General features: G+C 48.4%; 1 protein-coding gene across 3 annotated transcripts in view; it reads right to left on the minus strand.

The window, feature by feature from the left end:
• BTBD11 (BTB domain containing 11) overlaps positions 1-22154 on the minus strand; it is a 169325-nt gene that overhangs the window by 52487 nt on the left and 94684 nt on the right. For all 3 annotated transcript variants that reach the window (XM_035340771.1, XM_035340762.1, XM_035340754.1), the window contains exons 3-4: positions 11458-11662; positions 220-372 (exon numbers count right to left, since the gene is read on the minus strand). In XM_035340771.1, coding sequence (XP_035196662.1) covers positions 220-372; positions 11458-11662 — 358 coding nt within the window. The remainder of the gene's footprint in view (positions 1-219; positions 373-11457; positions 11663-22154) is intronic.

Below are 22154 nucleotides of genomic sequence, written 5' to 3' on the forward strand. Positions count from 1 at the left end.
GCTGTGAGATATTCAGGCACCCATTATCATGCAACCGGCTTATCCACGGATGTGAGCAAATACCAGAGCCGATTTCGCAACGCACGCAGCGACGAGCCCGAGCATCCGTGCACCTCTCCGGGAAATAAGAGAGCCCTCTGCCTGCCTGCTAAATCGCTGTCACTAGGAGAGAGAGAGACATTATTTTGCACAAAGCATCAGATCTTTGTGTGGACTTACTTTAACTGTCGAGGTTCACAGTCAACTCCAGGCAGTAAGAGCCTCGCTGCCTGCCGTACGTCATCACTGTCCACCGAGAAGCTGCGACGGTGCCCCGCGTGAGCCACGGCAACCCGTATCCACTCCATCAGGGGAGGCAGCACAATGAACGGCCTGGGAAAGCACACAGACATGAGTGCTATGGTACACCAGCAGCAAAATAACAAGTGTAGGGTGCACGTGTGTGTGTGTGTGTGTGTGTGCAATGTACAGAGAGCACATACAGTAATACAGGGAGAGAGAAGGGAAGATGCAAAACGAAACCATGGGAGAGCAACTGGCTCAGCAAATTTCACGCAGGTCTAAATCAAGATGTCTCACCCTGTCTCTAGAGCAGGATTATCTGAAGAGTGAGATTTATGAACCACACTCATCTATGGGGCTCCGGCGAGGTCGGTGTGGCCCCCCAGCAAGCCCTCCCCCCGCCTCCCGCTTCGCACCACGTATCCCAAAAAGAGGGCAGGAGCCCGGCACAGGACCACGTCCCGCCCTGGGTGACACGCTGGGGCTGGGAGTGCTTCCTTGCTGCTCTGCAAGGACTAACCAGGGCAGAGAGAGGGGACCCCCACACCCCAGGGTGCCAGGAGCGTAGAGGTGATGCGCAAGGCTGTCTCCAGCAGCTCCCATTGATGCGATGTGCTGTTCGTGCTTGGAGCTGAAAGCAGGACCTCTGCAGCTGATCCCACTGTGTTGCTGAGGTTATCTGTGAGCAGCATCAGAAATCAGACTGGTTCGTTTCACTTTTAAGCCTACCGTTGGCTGTATGAAATTGCTACACCTTTAGGTACCAGCTGTTCTGCCACTTGAGCAAAAATACAGAAAACTGCCCCCACAGTGCATGGTGGGACATGGTCGCAGCCCCCACTTAAGCGTGGTCACTGCCAGAGACACGGTCCCTCACTTCACAGGACCTGGACGGCCCCATGTCCTAGCAGGAGCTGCCCATGCCTTATACGAAGCACACAGCACACAGCTTGCCCACATCTACGCTAAAAATTATTTAGGGTCAAGAGAAATGCACCGAACCGTGAGTGAGAGCCATAGTTTCAAGTCTGAGTTTAGAGTTAAACAAACAAACAAAAGAATAACACATCTGTAGCTGACCATCGGAAGGAGCCTGCCTCTGAGATCACAGCGGACAAAATCCATAGAACAACACAGGCTGCAACAACTACTGCCCTTCCATCCCCAGCTGGGCTGCGTGGCTGTCCCAAAGCGTATTCCTCCGAGGGCATCCTCTGCAGCTGTACGCAAAGTCTGGGTGGGGAAGGGCTGAGGAAGGGTAGAAGAAATCCCTCTTTATACAAATGCACTACAAAATTCTAAAGATTGTAAAATCATTTTAAAAAATTAAATCTGTCTAAGAGCTACCTGTGAACTATGTTGGAAGTCCTGTACTTACACAGGAGCGCTGAAAACTACTTAGACACAGCAAGACTGCTTTCATCCAAACTGCAAAGCGGATAGCACAGCTAGGGGATATTAACAGAGATTGTTATAATATGAGAGAGAGAGAGAGATGAAGCGTATAAATGACTGCTGTCCTCAAGGAACATCTGTAATTAACCTGCTCCCACCTTCTTCTTCTGAACCTTATACTTTTTGCCTCATTTCCTCTGTGGCTCCCCTTCCCCTCCTCTTTAGCTAGATATTCCCTCAGTTTATTAGCTCAGTATCTCATCCCAATACTGTTAGTGCAGCTTTTGCTCCCTTCCCTTCTCCTGCTTACTCTTATTCGATATTGCTTTCCCTGCCTTGCCTTTCCTTCTGTGGTCCCTTCCCACAGAGGAAAAAAATAAAAGCCTGCACTGGATGCCCAGCAGGCAAATATTTTACATTTTAAATATGTAACTTTACCCCAAAAAGAATCCACCCTGAGAAAAATGATTTAATAGGATGTTGACTCTGGAATATCCTCTTCCTATTTATAGCTCTTTATGCCATTTATTTATCTTTTGAAAATTTGCCTTTACATAGCTCTGACATTAATATTCTGAAGGGGGGATGAGACATTTCAGAAGCGCTGAAGGACGCAGAAGCCCTAAGGCCTCTAACTTTCCCTGGGACGCCGGGTTCCCAAATCGCACAGGCACGTAGATGACTAACCTCCTTTTGAAATATGACATCTTCTGCTGACTTGACACTTCCATTATTATTCTATCTAAATGTGTTTCCGTCACCTCAAGACCAGGCTGTGTTTGTTTCTCAGCTTTTACCTTCTCCCAGCCTGCCGCCACCGTTGAAGCCGGCTGATAAGAAAGGAACAAATTCTCCCACAGCCGCCGTGAAAAGATTTCCATAACCCAGCTAAATCGCGGTGGCGGTCGGAGGAAGCAGAGTGAGCGCTTCTGTGCCTACAAGCGTGCAAAACACTAAGCTGGAAAGCATCGAGGTAGGGAGAGCTGCTGCGTGCCGCTCGGGGGGGCTGCTGCCAAAGGGCTCCCCGGTACCTGTGCTCGGCAGGGCAGGCTGCCAGCCCCAGCTCCCCACAGCCAGGACTGCCGCTTGTTCACACGCTTTGCAGGATAAAATGTGTGCATTTTTCACCCAAACATCGATCTAAGAGCAGGGCTGCCTGTTAGAGCAGAGGGCGAGGGGAACAACTGATCGGTGGGAGATGCTCTCATCACTTACCTAAGAAACGGTGGAAAAGGAACTGCAAATCACACTGGAGGTGTAAAAACGCATATAATTACGCACAAACGTTGGTGCACTGGAAACAATTAATGGGAAACTGAATTCTAGGCTACAGTTTGCGTGAGTGAACACAGTGGATCACAGAAGTTAAGATATGCTTGTACAGAGCCTTCCTACAAAAAACCAGGGGACTCAGGGGCTCACTCTTTCTTCTCCCCTCTTGCACAGGTCAGAAACTTTCCCAGCAGAAATCCTGCCCCGCTGCAGTATAGAGCAGGGCAAATGAAACTATTTACAGGAATTGTACCATCCTTGCTATAAAATGTCATGTTTTCTCTCCTGGTATTGCAAACTTCAACAAGGAAAAAGAAATGAAGACAGCTACTTGGTGCAGCATATCCTGAAAAGGAAGAGAACTGCTGTTCTGTGGAAGCAGAGGGACTTTCTCCAATGGCCACTTGCACTCTGTCCGGCAGGGCATGTGATTCACTCAGAGTATATTACATTCCTTTTTCCAAGGCAAAAAGCCCTGCCACTGCCTATCTGAGCATGTCAGGGAGTTTGTATTTTGAGAAGAGACCCAAATATGGTTGAGTGCAATAGGTTAAAAATACCCTTCAAGAGTCCATGCACCATGTGAAGGGTTTTTTTTAATGCTATTTGTGTGCCAATGAAGAAAGAGGAACACAAAGTTATAGGGAGGTGGCAATCCACAAGATAACGTGCCATCAGCAAGATACGTACCACTTTCCAAATGACACTGCGCAAAAAAAAAAAAAGATGAGGAGAATGCATCGCATCACTAGCACACACAATTGATTTCTCTCTGCTGCACAAAGGCAGGCAACAAGGAGAGGCTGGTACTTTTGTGTTTCAGAGCAGCCACGCAGCAGATAAGCACCTTATACCTTTGGAAGCACGCACTTTAATTAGATCGGTCTGAGGACAACATGAACCTGCTGGGCTGGGTGGACTCTGCCAGAAGAGAAGTGCAAAGCCAGGAGCATCTCGAGTGCCACAAAGCACCCTGTCAGGGCAGGGATCCACAAGCGCTCTGACCTCCTCCTCCAGCCCCTCTCTCACGTGCCCTCACTGCTAAATGCACGCTCCGGGCTTCTTCAATTCACGGCCGGGAAGCTAAGCGTGAGCTCAAGTCATGTCCCAAAAAAGAACGGAATTCGGCACAGGCTCTGACGTTTGCCTCAGCTAAGGGAAGAAACGTCCCAGATGGCGATGCAGAGAGAGGGATGGGGGAGGAGAACAACGAGGAGACCCCAAGAGGCCAGACCCTTCCGAGCACTGTCCCTCGGTCTCTGGCAAGGGGACAGCCAGTTCCTCTCAGAGCACGCCCTCAGCAGGCTCCTACTTAACCTAAAAAGGGAATTATCGGGGCTGCTCTTGATGCTTTGAGACACTTCTTTTTACAGAAGCAGCACCCCAGGCCTCCTTCCACTTCCACACCTTCCTCTTAAAGCCTGCGGGATGCACTGGGGAGGCGGCAGCAAACGCTCAGCTCTGGCTGTGAAGGCCAAACCCTGACCCCGTCGGCTCCCACCCGCTCTCAGCACCTCTCCCTGCAGCCCAGCGCCCCACGCTTCTCTCACGGCTATTTCGGGACAGCGGGGGTACCTGCGAGCTCCTTTGCCTTGCAGATATCTGCAGGCTGCAACCAGGAGGCATCCCTTCAAACGGGGACGACCGGCAGCAGCAGTCTGCCTGTACACAAACATGAGATACTGATGGCTGAAAGAGCAGGAGAAGCGCCCGCTGCAAAATGCAGTATGCTGCTCCAGTATTTCTACCTGGGTCTGTGGGGAGGCTGAGGAAGTTCCTTTTTGGACATTTTGTTGCTATGCTTGAGTTGCAAAGCACTCACGCAAATCCCAGGTCCAAACAACCCATAGCCCTGGTCGGTCCCTGTCCCTACCACATTTCCAAGTGCACGCTCCCTGCTGCTCATTGCACAGGGCTGTGAGGGTGGGGACAGGGCAGGGGGAATGGCTTTAAACTAAAAGAGGGTAGGTTAGGGTAGATATAAGAAAGAAATTCTTCCCTCAGAGGGTGGGACATGCTGCCCAGAGAAGCTGGGCAGCCCCATCCCTGTGGGGCATGTGGGTGCCCCATCCCTGGGGGTGTTCAAGGCCAGGCTGGATGGGGCCCTGGGCAACCTGGGCTGGTGGGAGGTGTCCCTGCCCCATGGCAGGGGGTTGGAATGAGATGGTCTGCAAGGTCTCTTCCAACCCAAACCATTCTCTGATTCTATGACCTCAGATGCTTCTTGCTGTCCTTTCCTCTCTTTTACCAGCTGCAAAGTGGCCACAGCTGTATAGACCTGACCTCACTTTAACTTAAACACCTTTCGTACAGTTTAACTATTACAGTTCCTTTGGATGATTTCTGTCTGCAGGATCCTTCAGCTGTTGAGGAGGATGCTAGGTGCTTCCCTTCTGCACACACCCCGGCAAGGGAGTGGTGCCCACAAACCTACGTGACGACGGCAGCCACAGTGCTACAGGCGAGTCACTGGTGTTTAGAACTGCAGAAGAGTCAGTGAGGGTGAGCAGTACTTCTGAGAAGCAGAAGGCCATACCATTAACAAGAAAAAGCCTACCCAGACAAAGGTAGGGAGATGTTTCTGCTTGCATATATGAGTCAGCAACTTCAAAATTATGAAGAGATCTTTTCATTTGTTTGGCTTTATGCATTCACGGGAGTTGTTAAAAGAAAATCCCAATATACGAATTGAAAAGCACTCTCAGTTCTGACTATCTTTGTTTAGAAAGCATGATAAAACTATATATGCAATGCGAGTCCATTTCTAGTGTTATTGGAGCACAGAAAAGCACATTTTCTCCAATGTTTAGCACACACTTCACGTGGGTTTCTGGGCTGCAAAATGTGTGTTTTATTATTTAAGCCATCAGCTACTTGTCTTCTTTGAGAGCGAATAGCTCCTGTTGCATTCAGGAGGTCCTGCACAGGGACCTGGCTCTGGCTCACAACTGTCCCACGCTGGGCAGCCCCCCTGTGCCTCTTGAAGCCCCTGAAAAAGTGGCAATGCAACTCATCTGCATTGCACTCAGGCTGAAGGATTGATTCTTGCTCTCACGCAAGCCTCAGAGGGACCTGCCCAGGCGGAGGGAGGATTCACCCCTATGCTCCATGCACCCGGACCTCAGCACTCGGGACCTGCACGAGGACGTCTGCAAGTCATGGCCGGGGCATGAATGCGCAGTCCCCGCTGCCTCCCCTGCGTTACAAGCATTAACGGGCGAGACTTGAAACGCAACCGAGTCAGAGCGATGACTCGCCCAGCAGCGACGACGGGGAGACATTTCCCAGGCAGTCCTGACATCAGATGTGACACGCCTGGCTGCGACATAACGCCCTGGAAGGATGCCAGCCCGAGGAGCGCGGTGCCAAGCAGCCCAGGCATCGCGCTGTTCTCTCGACGCTGCACGCAACTTTCTCTGCTTAAAAAAATCCCACAGCGATCACATGGACAGCTTAGGCTACCCTGATAAGTGAGATTTGAAAGCAGCCCCAGCCCAGCGAGGGTGTCGTGCCTGACAGCAGAGCTACAAACACTGCCTGAGCTGCTCCTTGCAACGTGTGCAATCCAGCGTGCTGCAGGCGGCTGCCAATACCATCGCTGAAGAGTGGGAAGTTTGGTATTCAGGATGCAAAGCTAGAGGATTTCCGAAAGGATGACTTCGGGATTCCTTCTCAGTGGCTCCCAGAGAAATCAACCATGGTGTTAACTCAAGTGCAGTGAGGGCAGTTTTACATCTGAAGTTTTCAGTTAAATGGCGGATAAAACCTGCTGGGGTTAGATAGGGTTACGCCACACTGGCACATCAAGCACATGCAATGCCTTCTGCACGTACAGACTGCAGGGTGAGCAGGTTTCATACCTGGACTTCCACATGCCCAGGTCTCAGGGAGAGGTGCAGTGCTTGCACTTTACCTGTTACTCAGCAGCCTTCCTGATCAGTCACATTCTGCTGGCTTTGCTGGAGAGTGGCCTACCCATGGAGTTCGTACCGCCCCACAGCTCACCCCAGGGGCACGTTTCCCCAGCTACCCTCTCACTGACATGGTTCTGTGGCCCTTGTCTGTGCTACAGACACAGCTGCACCACTTCTCAAGGTGCTTTGTATGAGCGCAGGTTATACTATAGCAGCAGACCACTCCTCCAATTAAGGAGATCGCATCATGTCAATTAGCCAGGTACACTAATAACTACCCAAGGCATGAAAACAGAATTCAGCCAACAACCTGAACCCCTGCTGCTGGTCACAGCCAACTACAGACTACAGTTTTCACATGTGTACAGGCAGACAAGTGTGTATCTGTGTGTGTGCACATGCAAGGCAGGCAGAAAGATGAAAAGCAAGCAGCAGCCCCTGGGTGTTTCGTAAGGGATTGCTTGGCGTTCAGGGAAGAAGTGGTGAAGGCAAGTGGGAAGAGGGTTAAAACCAGACACATATCCATCAACTCAATGAAGACTCGAGGGGAAAAGGCAAAGGCTGCCGGGTGGCAGAGGGAGTTAGTGCTCATCCAAGGCGGAGAGGCGGAGGAAACGCTGGGGAAGGAGCTTCGCTGCCGCGTGAGCAGAATTAATGGGTGGCGCTGGCCGGGCTGCGCTGCTGAGCCACCGCTTCTCAAGGAGCTGTTAATGGGGAACATGGAGAGTTAGGAAGTAATGAGGGCTTTGTCAATACAGCTGTGGGTAAAAGTGGGTAAGGAACCACTTAAGGAAAAAAGCGCTGCACAAATCTGCAACTGCAGATTCTGTGTTTTCCGGTGCTTAAGAAATTACTTGCAAAAATGTTGGAAGTGTTATAGAGGCTGAGAAGCAAAACACAGCCACGGGACAGATCCTTTTATTAAACCAGAAGCAGCAAGCTAGAAAGAAATCTTGGCAACAGAGGTCTAATTGACAATTCTTTCCTTCTTTTTTTTTTTTTTTTTTTTAATTCCCAGAAGAGCAGAAGAATGAACAAACCTAAATAATCTGCAGCCACCCGCAGGTGGAGGTACCAGGGGAGCACTGGTTTCACAGACAGCACCTGGCACAAGACTAATGTCTCCGTTGCATCTTGGCTGGATCCATGAGAGACAGTGGACCCCACAAACAGGTCCAAATCCTCTCTTGTACCTCCACGCTTGCCAAAAGAGCTATCTACATGGTACCTGGGGCCATCAGATAATCCATCCCAGCAGGACTGGCTTGTGCTTGTGCCAGCAGCACGGCCAAAAAGGCACAGAGTTTATTGAAAACTGATCAGATTGAAAGAAGCACATGAATTTGGAGGGGGCGGGGGATGTCACACATCTGTCTTCTGGTTGGGTTTACTGGAGTTGAGGAAGCGGGGAATCTTTTCCAGATTTGCTGAGAAATCCTGGCCACTTTCCACCTCCCCCCATGAAAGCAGCCGTCTCCCCTTCCCCCAGCTTCACTGCATAACCATTTCCCCCTTTTATTTTATGTACAGATAACCACTGTTATAAATACACCGCATTCTTATTTCTTTGCCTCCATGAAGAGCAAACGCTGAGAAATGCTCCCTAGAAAATCCTCCCTAGAAGCGAGCGCTGGATTTATTCAAAGGTAAACATCCCATTTTATGCATCCCAGGAAACTTTGCAGGAGGTACGGATTTTTTTGTGCTAGAAAGCGCTAAGCTAGGCAGGCCTACCACTGCACCAGCTGTAGGGATTGTGCTCCAGCTTTCCTCCCGTACCCAGCTGCTGCAGAAGGACACGCAGAGCCTTTGCAGCTCCCTAACTCAGCTCTGGTTCAGAGCCCAAGTCCAGGTGGACTGGAGATGGGTGGGAAGGACAGGAGCAGCTCCCGTGGGGTCACCAAGACCTGAAAGCACTGGGGGAGCTCTCCGGTCACACTCCGCAACCCTCTGCAGCCTAGGCATGCATGGTCAGAGGAGGAGGCCAAAACGGTAGCAAAGTTGTCCTTACATGAGCTAAGGACAGCCCCTGTTCCACGGAAATACTGTCTATGGCCAGATCCACTCGGTTTATGGCTTCTCAGCACCAGCAGGGACCGAGAGAGGCCTGGGAAGGGGGAAATCGCCTAGACTGCCTTCCTTCTCTCTGTGCTTTTCCAATATAAAAGTCGTTGTCACAGCCTGAGAAGATGAGAGGGAATAGGGAACAGATATAAAGCATAAAGCTTCCAAATATTCTGCATATAAAAGTGTCATGTTTAACAAACCCGCTCCCTCATAAGGCATAAAAACCCATCACGAAAACCAAAAACACCAGAAATAAGTCACGGACCATAAAGCATGGCTGCATATACGGAACAGCACCAATAACCCTTGACAGAAAATACGAAGGGAGGCTTCTCAGAGCACTAAATAGAAGTCAGCTGAAACAGACTCCTTCCTGGGCAGCACAGGACGCTTGCATCCAGCTAGTGAGGCATGATACAGAGCACATCCAGTGGAAACATCTAGGCACGCGTTTAAACCTGCATCACTTCCACTTGTGTTTTCCAGCACTAAGTACTAACGCATGTTTGATTAGGCAACAGAAGGAGTATCTGTTCCTTCCAAAGTTGACCACAAACTCTTGGCAATAACACCGAGTACTTACTTTGGCCCTAAACCACACAGCACAGTTGTTAAACCGGCCTTCCAAAGGAAGATCTCTTGCCAAACTGAATATTCGTAATAAAGTAAAGAAGAAAAATTGCATCTGGCTTTATATAATCAGTATTTCAATTGCACTCACCAAGACAAGATATATTAAGACTACCTCAGAAGAAGGAAAACCTAGTAAAGCAAATGCTAGAAGAGATTTTTCAAATATTCTTGCCATTTTTTCTTTCCACGGGGAAGTCTTTAGAAATCTTACAAAACCAGAGCCTCATTGTTATTCACTTTTATAATCCCACTGGTCGCAATGGCATTACTCCCACAGATGAGGACTACAAATCAGGTGAGGATATTTTCTAATATCAGTTACCACTTTTAGTTTAGTACTAACCACAAACTCTATTGCTCACGAGTTAGTCCTTTTACTATGGAAAGGTTGGCTAACAAATCATGAAATTACAAATAATCTTAAATACATGAAAAAATAATTTTAAAGACATGAAAATTCTGGATTTTTGTAACTTTCCTGCTTTTTTTTTTTTTTTTTTTTTTTTTTTTTGTACTTGGGAAACAGAGCAAAACGCAAAAACCACGCTCATTGAGTGACCCAAACTGGGAAAGAAACAAAATGCCATCTGAAGGAAAATGGCAAAGTTCCCAGTAACATCATTAACACCAGAGTTTCATCTTGCATGATTTTCTATGAATCAATATAAAAATATTTCACTGAAGATATCATATTATATACCGCTCACAATTATACATATGATGACATTCTCAAATGCTGCTTTTAAGATGCAAACCTCACAGTGAAACAATAACCAAGCCCCGTACATGTGGCTGTCAGGGCATGTGTGCAAATCAGAGTTTGGCTCACAAATACAGCGTGATATATACATCAGGACATAAATGTGGAGTTCAGCTTCAAAAAGAAGCTTGCATTTGCACCACCATGATACACATCGTGAAAATGAATATCCACTGCTTTCCAAGCACTGGTCACTCTTCTCATCTCCTTAGTGGTGATTGCTGGTTTTGGGCAGGGAAATAGCATGACATGCCTCAGGCCACAAGCAGAGGCAGAGCTTGGCTCACATTACTAGAGAGGCTGCTGGGTTTTTGACAAGATGACTTTATTTACTTGGCTGGAAAGCTGTCCTGGTTGCCCTCTGATGTGCCTCAATGCTAAGCGGCTGTTGCCCTCTGAGCCAGGGGATCAGCTGCCCTGTGCCAGGCACCCTGCATGCCCATGGGCATTTGGTCACCCCTCACTGGTTTCAGCAGCATCTCCTCCTCACCTTACAGAAGACCTTGAGTCAGGACGAAGCCTCACAATTGCCTCCCCTGCCCTGCTTGTCACTAAAGGGTGGATAAAAGCAGCAGAGCCAGATCTGGCCATGTCCTGAGCAGGACGCCTCACCAGCCAGGCAGGGGCTCGCAGCCCCCGGGTTACTCCTGCACTGGGTACTCATCACGCCTGGGCACCTGGCATAGCTGGGGGCCTGCATCTTTAACAACTCCTTCTTGCTGCACAGTACTCTATTCATTTTCCACTTCCCAAATCACAGCTGTCAGACCCTATTAATGTGTAGAAAAACACATTTAAACCCAAACCTGCTAGGCCCGAAATAGAAGTTCTCATTTTCTTTTCCAAAACACAGAATAGCTGAGCAACAAAGAAAGAAAACGGAAATCTCTACCAAGTGCACATCTGGAATCAATTTGCTGTATGTAGCCACTGGGTGTCACTTTTGATATATATTGGGTCAGCCATGGAGCACTTCAGCAAGAGAAACGAATTTCAAAAAGGTGATCCCAAACCAAAACAGACTGCTCTGCAGCCTCCTATGCACAAGCTGTAATTAGCAATTAGCCAGCAACGCTGATTTTTCAGCGAAACGTCTTCACAAAGATATTAAATACACCATGAGGTGGCTCTTACCTCTCAGTCTGCAGCGTGACTTTGGACGGCTCCACATTTGGGTTCTCCCACTCCATCTGCGGGCAGTGCATGAAGTAGCAGAGGGTGTACAAAGCCTCAGGCTCCCAGTAGAGCGATCCCTGCTTCTGGTGCATCGGCGTGCCATTCCCGTGCTGCTTGGCATTGAGTGGCTGGAGGTGGTGCATGGCTCGGGACACCAGGTCACCTGGAAAGCAAGACCTGGGTGAGCACCAAGCTTTTATCTCTCTCCTTCCTTCACACTACTGCCTTTCTCCCAAATTTTCAAACCAAAAGATGCAACAGGCTGTTTTCCCCTGCCACTTAACCTCAGGTATGTAAACAGTAAAAGGTAGAACAGGATCCTGTGCATTCATTATTAATCGCCAGTTCTGACATGGCCTGGTTGTTTACACAGTGTGGTGACATACCTGGGCTGCAGACAAGCCCCCAAAGGCCTGCAGGGACATGTTTCTGTGAACACAGTGTGTTCAATGACTCTAAGCACCCAAAGGCTGGCCCATCTCAGGACTGCCCAGAACTGGTACACCGGGGTCTGAGTCACAGCTACCTACAGGCAGCCCTTGGAGGCTACCAGAACACCATAGTCCACAAAATTGCAGAATCACAGGATGGTTGTGGTCAGAAGGGACCTCTGGAGGCCATCTGGTCCAAGCCCTGCTCCAGCAGGGCCACCCAGAGCAGGCTGCCCAGGACCACGTCCAGGCAGCTTTTAGAGGTCTCCAGGCAGGGAGAGTCCACAGCCTCTCTGGGCAGCCCGTGCAGGTACTCTGTCACCACCACAGTGCTTCCTGATGCTCAGACACAACCTCCTGTGCTTGTCTGCACCCACTGCCTCTTGTCCTGGCACCGGGCACCACAGAGAAGAGCTTGGCCCCGGCCTCTCTGTGGCCTCCCCTCAGGGATCTGCACACACCGATGAGATCCCCAGCACCTCCTCTTCTCCAGGCTGACCAGTCCCAGCTCTCTCAGCCCCTCACAGGAGAAGTGCTCCCATTCCTCCATCACCTTCCTGGCCCTTCGCTGTCCCCTCTCCCCAGCACATTCCTGGGAGCCCAGAGCTGGGCCCAGCACTCCCGGTGCAGCCTCACCGGCGCCGAGCACAGGGAAGGAGCGCCTCCCTCCTCCGCTGGCTGCGCTTTCCCTAACATGGCCTGGGATAACATTTAGACCTTGCACCACTCATCACCGCACTCTAGGCCTGGCTGCTCAGCAAGTTTCCACCCACCTTGCACTCTCTGCTCATCCAGCCCATCCATCAACAGCTTCTCTATGGGAATCTTATGGGGGACAGTGCCAAAGGCCTCCCCAAAGTCCAGGCAGCCAGTATCTGCTGCTCTCCCTGCATCTACCAAGCCAGTCATTTCCTGGCAGTGGGGACAATGCGGAGAGGCACCAAAGGCTGCATTCTCGTGGTTAGATAGTGCCAGGGAAATCCTGGGGCAGCCACACACATCCCAGCATGTTCCCCTGGGTGCCTGCCCAAATCCCAGCCCCTTACCCTGTAGGGGTGGTTGCTGCCCCCAAAACAAGGAGGGACCTTTGGATGGACCTGTGAGCCAAGCTGGTCCCACGGCTCCGAAAAATGAGGCTTCAGATGGTATCATCAGAAATGTGCAAACCAAAATTACAATTTTTAAGCCCAGGCTGGTCTAGGAAACTTCATAATGTTAGCAGAACAGGAAATCTGAGACGTTGGCTCACCTGAGCTGTTCAGGGGGCCAGGGAACAGAAAATGGCCCATCAGAAAGATGCTCATTGTCTCCCTCTATCATTATGTGGAGCTGAAAGTTTCTTCGCATTACAGGTAAGGGAAATAAGCTGCAATATGCAGACCGTGATCAGCAGACCCAGCAAATGAGATCAGGTTAGCAGGCAAATGTAGAGGCAGGAGCACTGACTCTCTAAGCACCATACTGCTTGTAACTAATTAGCTAAAAGATGTCCCTCCGAGGCAGTGGATTTTACGATGTTAGCTGTCTAGTGACCACTATATAAAAGGCAGCAAAACAATTTTGGTCATAAACTGCCTGTTTTCACATGTTCAAATCATTCCAAAAGTTCTTTGGGGGAAAATAATGATTTCTGATCAAATCAGATGGTTTGTTTTAAATGAAAATCTTAGCAAAAGCCCTTTGGGTCATTCTTGAGCTATACAAAAGCAAGTGATAGGGAAAAGAAGGCATAATTTTCCTGTTCTAAGAAAAAGTCGCACACTTTCTTTTATTTAGTTTTCTCAAATGACCCCTGAGCACTGAAACTTGGAAGGAAAAGTTGGAAACATACACTGAGGTAGGAACATAACACCAAATCTGAAAACAAACCAAAACAACAACAAAAAAGCTGAACAATGAGCCTACAGACAAACTTCAAGAACCATTTTGCTTATGTGCAAGGCAGAGCAAAATTGTGTTGTTTTTTTTTGTTTTGTTTTGTTTTTCCCAAAGTCCCACCCCTGTTAACACATCACAGTGCATCCTCTCTCTCCAGCCTGACTTACACAGGGAATGCTGCTGCTGTTGCTGACATAATGTGCACCAGGGAGAACAGAAACATCTCACTGAAAAATGTTCAGCCCAATCCTCCAAAAACACAGTCTTAAAACCATGAACAGAGAAAACCACTGGCATGAGAAAACTGCCGAGTCCATGATTTCAGGGTTTTGACACAATTTTTGCTGCACTCTGCAATATTCTTCTGATTCAAAGCTTTCATTTAAAAATAGTTTCTGCCTTTTCCCCCTGCCAGGAAATTGTCATGATAGGACCAATCTTGCAGCCGTGCATGCTCATAATTTCCAAGAGAAGCTGTGCATGGGGAAAGCTTGAAGAATCGGGTCCCTGACAGAAACAGATGTGCCTCTGAGATGATTAAACAGTCCTGCTCAAAATCGAACAGCAGCAGCAGGAAAGTTTGGGACAGCGATCGCTCATCCCATTCTGTCACAGCAGAAAGTGCATTGCCAAGACACACACGGGGACATTCAACTGCTAGCAACATCACTAAGAGCAGAAGTAAACTCTTCTTTTTCTGCAAAAGGAATAAAGATTGTGTAGAAATGCTAAGTGCAACATCCAGGTTTAGCAATAATTGCAAAAGCAGAAAAAAGAGCTGCACTAAATTCAGTCTTTTCAGACCCAAGGCACCAAAGCAATGCAGCATGTGGTTATGGTTAAGCACATGACCAGTCTTAGTTAAGTGGATTGGGATGGTATGCATCAGAGAACTCCTCTGGTTTCTGTACCAAAAGATAAATAAAATCAGGACACAGTTTAGGCCAAGGCTCAGTCAGCAACATTACTTCACCCACATTCCTCATCAAGTGCCAGGGCAATGCGACTTGTATGACACATCCAGCACTGGGGGAAACAGCACGGTGAGTAAGGAGGAGCAGCAGAAAGAATGACGTGCGCAGGGCAGCCAGCTCAGCATCGCTGCTGATGCAAGGCTGGAAGAACTTGAGACTCACTGGAATCGATGGCAAAACTCCAATCAATTTCAATACGACCAGGAGTTCATCCTTTTATTTCTGTATTTCCTTAACTGCTTCTGAAGGAAGTCAAACCAATTCATGCCATTAAAGCTCAATTAATGCTTCTTATGTATAAAGCATCATTTAATTACATTATACCAAGAATTGATTGGCTTAGATCTTGCTTTTCCCTTTGCTATGTTATCTCTGGTTACACTTGAAATACAGGCTCTACCAACAATTATTATAACATTCCTCTATCGGAGACAACTCAAGGCTTAAATAATCAATATCTATAAAGCACTGAGCTTCAGAGAGGGCAGTAAGCAAGCAGAAAAAGCCACATTATGATCTTGCTGTCTAACAGGCAAAGCACCAAACAGAGGACAGGAATCTCAGGTTTCTATTTCATTCTGCTGTGTAACCTTGCAGCAACAACCGCACCCCCCAGCGCCTTTCTCCTCCTCCAGCCACATCCTGTTACAGCGCCAAATCTTCAGGGCAGAGATGGGGTCTTTGCTCATCGGAGCCAAGGATGGAGCTGGCAGGCGTGCGTGCACTGTACAGCAATACTTATGCATAGCCTCTAAAGTGTAGGGGAGCGTAACAACTGGTTTGAGATGCACGTGTGCTGCTTGTTTCAGACCCCAACACATTTTGATGTATCTGTTCCTCCTTGCTAAGGTGCTTTTGCTTCTCTGTTTTTTTCCAACAAGGAATACACAAAGTTTAGTTGCTTTATCCTCTGATCTTGAAACCCTTCTTGATTCTGGCCAGGGCGCTCTGAAGCCCATGCACATGAAACCAGCTCCCTGGTGGGGCTCCTGGTCTGGTCTCCAGCAGTTGCTCAGCCAGCTCAAGCCTCATCTGCAAAACCCAGCCTCGCCTCCACGTTGATAAACACCCTCCTTACCAGCTGTAAAAGCTGTAATATACCTGAACACCGAGGGTAACCTTGAATTCGAGGCCAATTATAGAAAGGGAAACCCTGCATTCATCATTGTGTCAGCCGGCTCTGCTCTTTACAGCTACAGCAGTGCTCTTCAAGGCGAGATTACCTGCTCACAGCGTCGCTGGCTCCCATGTGCTTATGCAGCCTGCAGCTTTTCAAGTTTTAACTTCAGCTCCTGATAGGTACATGTGAGACTGGCAGCTTCTGTCAAGAACAAAGCACACCTTTTCTGGCCCTCGCAGTATATCCCAACTGTATCAGCTGAGTGCATCCAAAAGGCCAATAAACTCCTGAGGGCATCATTCCAAAAAAAATGAAAATAAAAATCCCAACAGGGGAGTTGATCCTGCAATGCCAGCAATCCCTCTCCCGATGGCTCTGGTGTCACAACGCAGGGGGCTTGGCGAGGATTCATGCCTCAAGGTCCCCTGTGCTCATTCCTGCCCCTGTACCACAGCCCGCAACCCATCTGAGGAGCAGACCGGGGAACCCAACTGCCTGATGAAAACCTTTGCCAATGTTACTGTCGTTTTAATTTAAACCAAATAAACATTTCCACAATTTACGCAGCACGAGCCAAACGAGCCGCCGCACAAACTGTTCTGCTGGCAGAGGCGTGGAGAGGAAGACATCACATCGCGTGGGATGGCCGAGGAGATGAGCAGTGAGGCAGGCAGGCTCGTGAGGGAGGATGTTTGTGCTGCCGAAGCCTGGGAGACAGCAAAGACAGGGGCAGGCCTCGGGCTGGAGCTAGGCAGCCCTGAGGAGAAACAAGGTGCTGGACATACCTGCCAGCAAAGGACGGGAGAAACCAGCACCACACGAGCCTGCAGCAAAGCCTCCAGCATTTCATCCCTCCCACGACCACGAGAGGAATGGCCTGTCGCTGCTGCTGTCAATTCAGAGCTTTTTAGGAAGGCAAGACCACATACATTCGATTTAAAGATTCAGAGCATTACGTGAGGCGCGTGCTGTGACACGGGCCTGGTTTAAGGCCATACTGAATATTTAAGGAACAGCTCCACTGACTTCAAGCCGAAGATGTGATGTGACAGGGCAAGTTCAGCTGCATGGGGGTGGTACGTTCAGCAACCCACAGCACACAACCCGGCTGCCCAAGCCCTCCTGACAGTAATCAGCTAAGCATTTTTTTGCCTGCGTTTGCCTCCAGTAAAAGCTGCTCTCAGTGCTGTGATTATTTCAGAGCCCAATGCTTACAAAATAACATATCAATTTCAAATCTTGTAATAGACAATGGGAAAAAAAGAAGGAAAACAGAGGAGGAAGAAGGAAGAAATCATAGATGCCCAATAGCCACTTCTGAGAAGCTTCCTGCAGCATTTTATGGTCTGGCTTCATGGACTTGATCGTGGACTTGCACAACCATGACCGGTAGGTGAATGACAGTGGACAAATCCTTACAGAGCCACTCCTGATGACACCTATCTCAAGTTTTTCTTGTTCCAAGAACATGCTCTAAAGCCTTAAAAACAACCTGCAAACAGTGTTTTTGCAGACTGATAACAAGGCACACACTTGTTCAGCCTGTGTCTTTCCTTCAAAGCCCAGGGGAGGGACCCCAAATTGTCCTGTTAAGGCACGGTGCAAAGCAGCAGGCCATGTTTCTAGCATGCCACGTGACGGCCTCCTGCCAGCAGCACCCACCAGTTCGGTAACAGTGCTCTGCTCACCCCTCCAGTTCTCCAGGACTCCGGTATGCGTGCAGCCTGCTCTGGGGAATCGTGCCCTGCAGCAGGGCTTGAGGACAGCGAGTGCTGCTGCGTTGCTGTGCTACACAGATGGACATGATCTCCCAACAGAGTGGGCCAGAGCCACGAAACAGACCTTCAGATCTGTCACCACCCTTCTGTGATCTGTCCACATCATCAAGAGGGGGATTGTTGGTCAGAGAGCTGCACTCCAGATGCCAACTTCTGCAGCATGGCCAGCAGCTTCCAAAGTCTGCCCCGTTGCAGGCACGTGACTCAGATTCAAAATTCACTTTCTTGACATGGATTCACTTCACAGCTCAGTGTAAAAACCTTGTATCTATGTATGGCTTTTGCTCAGGGGAGACTGTATTGAAAATGTGAGTGATGAGCCTGATAATAAACCAAGATCCATTCAGGCTGATTGCTATCTGGTAGCCATGGCATCCTGCATCTTTCCCATACCGTAGCGAAGTCTCTCCCCCTTTCTGCCTGCCTGTTGCATCTGCTTTCTGCACCGAAGTGATGTATTGCTAGAGCCCACCCAGGCGTATGCCTGCAAGCGCATGAGTGCAGGTGAACACGAGCGGTTTAACTGTGCCTCCTGCACGACAGCAGAGTGCCTCCAGTCATCTGCTCCGCCAGCCGCCCGAGCCATTCACACGCTTTTGATTCCAGCTGCACTGCTCCTCCATGCTTGCTCTGCCTCCGGTACTGCACCAAGCTGCGTGTTTCAAAGTCAGCTGAACAAAAAACTGCTTGAGGAAAACCCTCCCTCAGAAGATTTACGGGAGGTCTTTGTATTGTTAACTCGAGGCCCATCTGCACCAGGAAAAGAGGCTGCAGAAAGCGAGGGAGGGTGTGCACAGCTAAGTATCTATCGCCTACCTTAACGTGTGCGTGCTCTTAGCACTGAGTATATTCAGACATGAAGCTATGCTATTCTTGGCATACAGGATGTAATAGATTAAAAAGCCAGCTGCCTGGGGCTGTGGGTGCACTTGGGGTGCCATAACGTGCACCCAGTGGAATATTTCGCCTGCTGCAGATTCATCATCGAGCTCACCTTGCAATAACCTCCCCATTTCTGTCATACCCGCCTGCCTCTGGTGCCCGCGTTGTACCCCTGTGTGAATTTGTTACTCGCTATGCCAGGCAATCGTTTCATCTCCTAACAGCCACTTATCGCTCCAATAGAAAAGCAGAGGAAGGAGTTTGCGGTCCCAAACTCTGCATTTGGCAGCAACAGACAGGACCAGGACACGAGCAGCCAATTTCCAAAGAGCGGCTCCCCTGTGGCCTCCAACAGATCATTTAACCTTTTATCTCAGCTTATCCCGCCATCACAAGAAGGTTCTATTTATATGACAGAGTACGTGTTTGTGTGCAGTTCAGTGTTTGCAAAGCCTTTGAAGATAGAGAAATTAAGGATTGGATATAACCCATAAAAAAGCCGCAATAATAATTAAACCTTTTCAACTTCACATACCTACTATAATAACACTATTACCTTGAGAATCTCCTATCCAATGAGGCAAGCATAATGTTTACGTTTGATTCCCCTCATACCATGTCAGCTCCAAACAAAACAGCCTTTGACTCAGATGAGCTACTCATCTGCCAAGCTAAGGCAGAGCTTTCACTCTGTCTTTTTGGACCACCGTAGCTTTAGCATAACCTGGACCCACGTCTTTAAATGTTGAATTAAGAGTCCCACATGCCTGAGCAGACCAGCAGAAGAGTGCTCACCTTGCCCCAGCTGATTGCCTGAGGTCTGCACAGCACGGGCTGGGATGACAGCAAGCCTAAGAGAATATGCTGCTTTAAGGGTCCATACCTTGAAGGTGATTTATGAGGAGGAGACCTGAGCTGATACACAGGGGCTATCAGAGGAGGGTAGTGGAGGGTTGGAGCTCCAGAATCCCCCACCCACCAAGGTGATGATTGTATTGTCAGTGGTGATGGCTGTATTGTCACATCCAGCTCTATGGCCAAAGCCTACAAACCCTGCAGGGAGCATTGCTATCTTAATTGCAGGACTCAGTCAATATCCCTGCCTAGTTGTGCACTGTACTGCACGAATGTAACTGCTATAGAGGAAAAGTTTTGATGCTCTCTGGTGCTGCTTAGTCTGAGAAAAGTATCTGACATGCAGTGCTTTTGCTCTGGCAGTAAATAAGCACAGCGCTTACAACAATGCTGTTTCAGATGCCACCCGTCCAGCAAGCACCTTTAGCCTGGCATTTGCTTCTAAGCCCCTGTTTAACCTCTTATTTACAGGATATGAATCAATTTGTAAGGCTCCTGCAGTCCTCCCTCCTGCTAGTTGTGGAGGATTGAGACTAGATGAAAAGGCAAGGGAGGAGATGCCGACTTTCATCATCTCCTTGGCTGGGGCTGCGAGGAGAAATGAAAAACAGCATTGGTATGTGCGAGCACATTTCCACTTACACTTGAGCAGTAACCCTTTCTTTCATCCCTAAAGTGTGCCAAGATGTACTGTGACTCTGTTATTTTGGAAATGTATACCTTCAGCACTGCGGAGGCAAAGAGAGGATGATGGGGAAGGGCAGCATTTTTCCAGTGGCAAAAAGAAAAACCTCACTTAGACTTGAGTGGTGATGCAGAGGAAATACCAGCTTGAATGTCAGATCTGGGAGCTGTTTAAGTGAAATATCATTCAAAGGCTAAAAAGCTCTGAGATCAGCAGTGTTAAGTAATATCTGCGTATTCAGATTATCCTAGTTTGAAATAAAAACACCTACTTATTGCTGTTAACACTCGAGAATAATGCCCGCACTACCACCAGTCACCATGATTTGCACGAGACTGGGTGGCCAGCTTCCCACCCAGGAGAGCCAGTGAACTGCCCAGCTCTGGACTCAAAGCAATGTTCTTCTTCTCTGACTTGAAGACATGGTTTGGATGGCATCCTAACCCACAGTTTAGTCCTCTGTGCCCCTCGAGAGACAACACCGTTCTTTGGAGCCTCTCCCATGGCCACAGCATGGGGTAGCTTTCCTAGCTCCGCCTTACGGTCTTCTCCCAAAGGCAGAAAGGGATGGAGGAACATTTCTTGGTGCCGGGGATGGTGCCCAGCATACCCTAAAGCTCTCCTCTTCCTTCTCATCACACCTTTGAGTACACAAGAGGGAGGGTCTTTCTTCATCCAGCACAGCAGAGACCTCCAGCTGTAAGCCCCATCCGTTCTGCATCCAGTCTCTGAACTGGCACCAGTATTTTTAGACGGGTGATGAATAGGTGCGTTGGGAGTGTTACGCAGTTAAATATAACAAATGTTTGTGGATTGCAAACATGCACATAAAGAAGTTAGGAGAAAAATTCAAAGGTCAAAATGCAGTATCACGGGATCTCTCAACAGCCAGAGCTCTCACTAATATTCCTCCTTTTATCTGTTCTGTCCATTTTCCCTGTCTGAAGGGGAAGGAAATGAGAAACTGGAAATCCAGAAGAATTTCCCAAACTTTCTGAAAAATAGAGCAGTTCCTGTTTTTCTCCAGGTCTGGTCTAGAAACACAGGAAACTAGGAAAAATTGGAAGAAGAAGGAGGAAAAAAAAAAAAAGCTTTGTCAAACACATCTCTAAAAATAAACAGTGAAATACTGTCAGGCTACTGTTTAAAATCCTATTATTTTCGCTGTGCTTCAGCTCTTCCCAATGTTCTCTAAATAATATGCATTTCAAATGAAATTACATTATTTTAAAACACACTGTAGTAGGCAATTACAATTCCTGAATACTAAATGCCAATATAACATAGACCAAATTTATTGTTGTTTCTTAACTTTGTGCCATGTTCATTATATTTTAATGAATAAGGTTTCACATTAATTTTTCAAGCCTTTTCCTCAGAATCATGTATTACCTCAGTAATTGCGTTACAGAATTAGGTCTCTATTTACATTCTCCTCCTGTATTCTAGAGACAAAACCTTGCTTTGATTTTCCCTAAGTCAGCAACATTAGTTCTTCTTCCTGTTTTAGGAAGAGCTGCACTACGTTGTCCATTGACAAACAGTGCCTGCGCCATGGCTTCCACCCTGCTAACCCCATGAGATGCCAGCAGAGGTGCCACCAGGCCTGGGCAAGCAGGGTCTGGGGGGCACCAGAGCAGTGTCCATGAGTCTGGTTGCACCTGAGGACCCCTCACTGAAGGTCAACCTTCACCTGTGCAAGGGATGGTGGTACCATCCCGCTACAGCTGTGTTCATCACCTCACCTTTTCCCTCTTTTCTCTTGCCTCTGTCCCGCCCTGGAGAGATGCAGCCCACCTAAATGGTCTTTTCTAATGTGTTGTCAGCACACCCGATCAAATGCTAATATTATTTATCCTCAAAAACCTTCATGAAAGCATCCTAAGAAGCAGTTCTTCATCAGTACAACAGCAGATACGGCACCTGTCTGCCACGCCAGACGATTTCTGTATTGCTTAAAGGAATGATACAGCCAAACCAAGTAGCATAAACTGACACCAGTATTTCCTCTATTTCCTGCAGCCAAAAGGTGGGACTTTTCCCCAGAAAAAT

Source organism: Oxyura jamaicensis, chromosome 1, assembly GCF_011077185.1.
Source record: "Oxyura jamaicensis isolate SHBP4307 breed ruddy duck chromosome 1, BPBGC_Ojam_1.0, whole genome shotgun sequence".
Lineage (NCBI taxonomy): Eukaryota > Metazoa > Chordata > Aves > Anseriformes > Anatidae > Oxyura > Oxyura jamaicensis.